The 3173-nt window shown below is 41.8% G+C and overlaps 1 protein-coding gene across 1 annotated transcript; it reads left to right on the top strand.

Moving 5' to 3' along the window:
• LOC119359705 (salutaridine reductase-like) lies at positions 1–1488 on the top strand. Its single transcript, XM_037625810.1, has 5 exons — positions 1–38; positions 133–376; positions 464–529; positions 735–929; positions 1028–1488. The coding sequence occupies exons 1-5, from the start codon at positions 1–3 to the stop codon at positions 1409–1411; spliced, it is 927 nt and encodes a 308-aa protein (XP_037481707.1). The 3' UTR covers positions 1412–1488.
• Positions 1489–3173: the final 1685 nt, after the last annotated feature.

Below are 3173 nucleotides of genomic sequence, written 5' to 3'. Positions count from 1 at the left end.
ATGGAGATGCGCGCCGTCTCCAACCCCTCCGAGAAAAGGCACCCGGATCAGACCATACTTAACTTGTTCATGCGTGCAGTTCAGTGTTCACCGTTCAGAGTTGAACTTGTGTAGATCTGTGTTTCTTTCCAGGGTCGCTGTTGTTACCGGAGGGAACAAAGGAATTGGGCTGGAGGTATGCAGGCAGCTGGCCTCCAAGGGCGTCGTCGTCGTCCTGACGGCGAGAGACGAGACGAGGGGTAATGAAGCGGCGCGCCGGCTGCACGCGTCCGGGCTATCCGATGTGGTGTATCACAAGCTCGATGTCAGTGATCCATCCAGCGCTGCCCGCCTGGCTGACTTTGTGAAGAACAAGTTCGGCAAGCTAGATTTATTGGTACGCCGGTACGCCCATTTGTCTCTTGACTAAGTATTGATATCTTCTTTGCACTAAGTTCTCATGTGCACTTTGAAAGCTTTGCAGATCAACAACGCAGGAGTTATAGGTGCAACCGCAGAGATTGACACCACGGCACCACTTCAGGATGTGGTACGCCCATTTTGATTTGTTCAACACTTCACACTAAATATTTTGTAGATCCTGTATTCTTCAGAAGAAAATTTAACAGTAGTTCGTGTGAGCAACGCAATTTGAAGAAAAGAAAAAGTTTCATGTTTGCACTTTCCTTTTTCTTCGTTTCTTTACTGGAGCTAAGTGAATGACTAGGCTATGTGGCTGAATCAAATACTACTAGCTTGTAGGCAGGAATGCAACGGAGAGGCTCCAGTGGTTACTAGAGCACTCCACGGAGACCTACGACGAAGCTGAAGAATGCTTGAGAATAAACTACTTCGGCACCAAGTACGTCACGGAAGCACTCCTCCCTCTCCTTCAGGCCTCCTCTGGCGGAAGACTTGTCAACGTGTCGTCAAACTACGGATTACTCCGAGTAAACTTATCTTCAACTAGTACGCTTGTCATCAGTTTATAAGGGCCAACTCATGTGGCACATGTTGAAAATCATGTTCTTTGCTTCTTCTGCTCCAGTATTTCAGCGGCGAGGACCTCAAGCAGGAGCTGAACATCGAAAACCTGACGATAGAGAGGCTAGATGAGATGTCAAGATTGTTCCTGAATGGCTACAAGAATGGCCTACTGAAATCTCAAGGATGGCCTGCTGATTCAGAGTACTTGGCCTACAAGGTGTCCAAGGCTCTGATCAATGGCTACACGAGGATAATGGCAAAGAATTTCCCGGCGTTGCGCGCCAACTCCGTGCACCCTGGCTATTGCATGACTGACATCAACTACAACACTGGAGAACTGACGGCGGAGGAAGGTGCCGGTAGCATTGTCATGGTGGCCCTCTTACCGGCAGGAGGACCAACAGGCGTGTTCTTCTACCGTAGTGAAGTTTCACCATTCGTGTAACTCTTTGACTGCCAAAATTGAAGACTCACTTTCGGCAGAGCCTGATGGAAATTAAATCCATCTTCTTTAGCTGCTTTAGGATTCGGGTTCGCAATTGTTGCAGAACAAGCTTTCAACAGATTTATACATTTGAACTCGTGATTAGTGTACATGAACCGATGTGTAGCTCTCCATGGCAAGCATCTATGTTTTGTTGATGCAATAAAGACCCTGTGAGGGACGTGGCATTTCTGCACCCAGATCCAGTGGGATTGCTTGACACTTTATCGCACCAGGCGATATATAAGAATTACCGGGAGCAACTTTTCAAGGGTTTACCCCTTGTCCTCCAAGGGCCACTTTGTTGCCATGTGAGCGCCCCATGTGGTGCGTTGAGCCGCCGCCACATATCGCGTGCTATCGGCTCCTTCTAGATTTTGCTTTTTATTTTTCTATATGCGTTTTCAGGTTTTAGATGGTTTTAGGCTTTTTGGTTTTTGCATGGTATTCCCTACATTTTGATGCAATTATTATTATTATTATTTTGAATCTCAAACATTTTTTAGGAAAATATTTTTTATTTGTGCTTCCAAAAACAATTGTGCTTCGTGGAAGCACAGATTTGCTTACGCGGGATCGACATTTGTGCTTAACAAAAAATGAAAAATAATATGTGCTTCCATGAAGAGCATAATTGGTTCTCGTGGAAATACAAATTTGATTCCGTGAGTGCTTCTCAGAAAGGAAAAAAATCTGTGCTTTCAAAAGAAGCACAGTTTCGCTTCGTAATAGAAGTACAGAATTGCTTTCGTCAAAAGGGAAAGACATTTTTTTTCTTCTTAAAAAGGGAAAAACCGCAACTGGGCTTCTGGGCTTTGGAATTTAGAATAAGAAGAGAGAGAAAAAAAATGGAAGAAACCCATAAAAGATAAAAGACACCGACCAAAGAAGAAAAACGCTACCGCTCACGTTGAGTTGGGCCAGCCCATCCTCGCGGTCGCCAGTGCGATTGCTTGACACTTTATCACACCAGGCGATATATAGGAATTACCGGGAGCAACTTTTCAAGGGTTTACCCTTTGTCCTCCAAGAGGCACTTTGTTGCCATGTGAGCCCCCATGTGGTGCGTTGAGCCGCCGCCACATATCGCGTGCTAGTCGCTCCTTCTACATTTTATTTTTTATATTTCTATATGTGTTTTCAGGTTTTAGATGGTTTTTGGGCTTTTTGGTTTTTGCATGGTATTCCCTGCATTTTAACGCTATTATTATTATTATTATTATTATTATTATTATTATTATTATTATTATTATTATTATTATTATTATTTTAAATCACAAACTGTGTTTTTTAGGAAAATATTTTTTATTTGTGCTTCTCGTGGAAGCACAGATTTACTTACGCGGGAAGGACATTTGTGCTTCTCAAAAAATGAAAAATAATATGTGCTTCCCTAAGGGTACACTATTCTAAGCATGAATGTAGAATAGCTTATTCTCCACCCCTCTCTATTTTACCATCAATAAACCGTAATTTTATGTTCCGTAAGTTTTGTCTTATTTCCGATGTAAAAAGAGACCGTAGGAAAATATATAATCGCCGTAAAAAATATTTTATGTTATGTAAAATTACAAACGTAAAAACATAGTCTAAAATACACATAAACTGCAAATTTTCTTATCTTATGACCTATATTTTTATTTTCTTATATCAAATTTTACGTAGTGAATCAATAGAAATGTAACTATTTCAATTCCAAACGTAATTTAATTATAAAATGATC

Source organism: Triticum dicoccoides, chromosome 2A (assembly GCF_002162155.2).
Source record: "Triticum dicoccoides isolate Atlit2015 ecotype Zavitan chromosome 2A, WEW_v2.0, whole genome shotgun sequence".
In the NCBI taxonomy this organism is placed as follows: domain Eukaryota; kingdom Viridiplantae; phylum Streptophyta; class Magnoliopsida; order Poales; family Poaceae; genus Triticum; species Triticum dicoccoides.
This window is presented reverse-complemented; position numbering and strand designations above follow the sequence as displayed.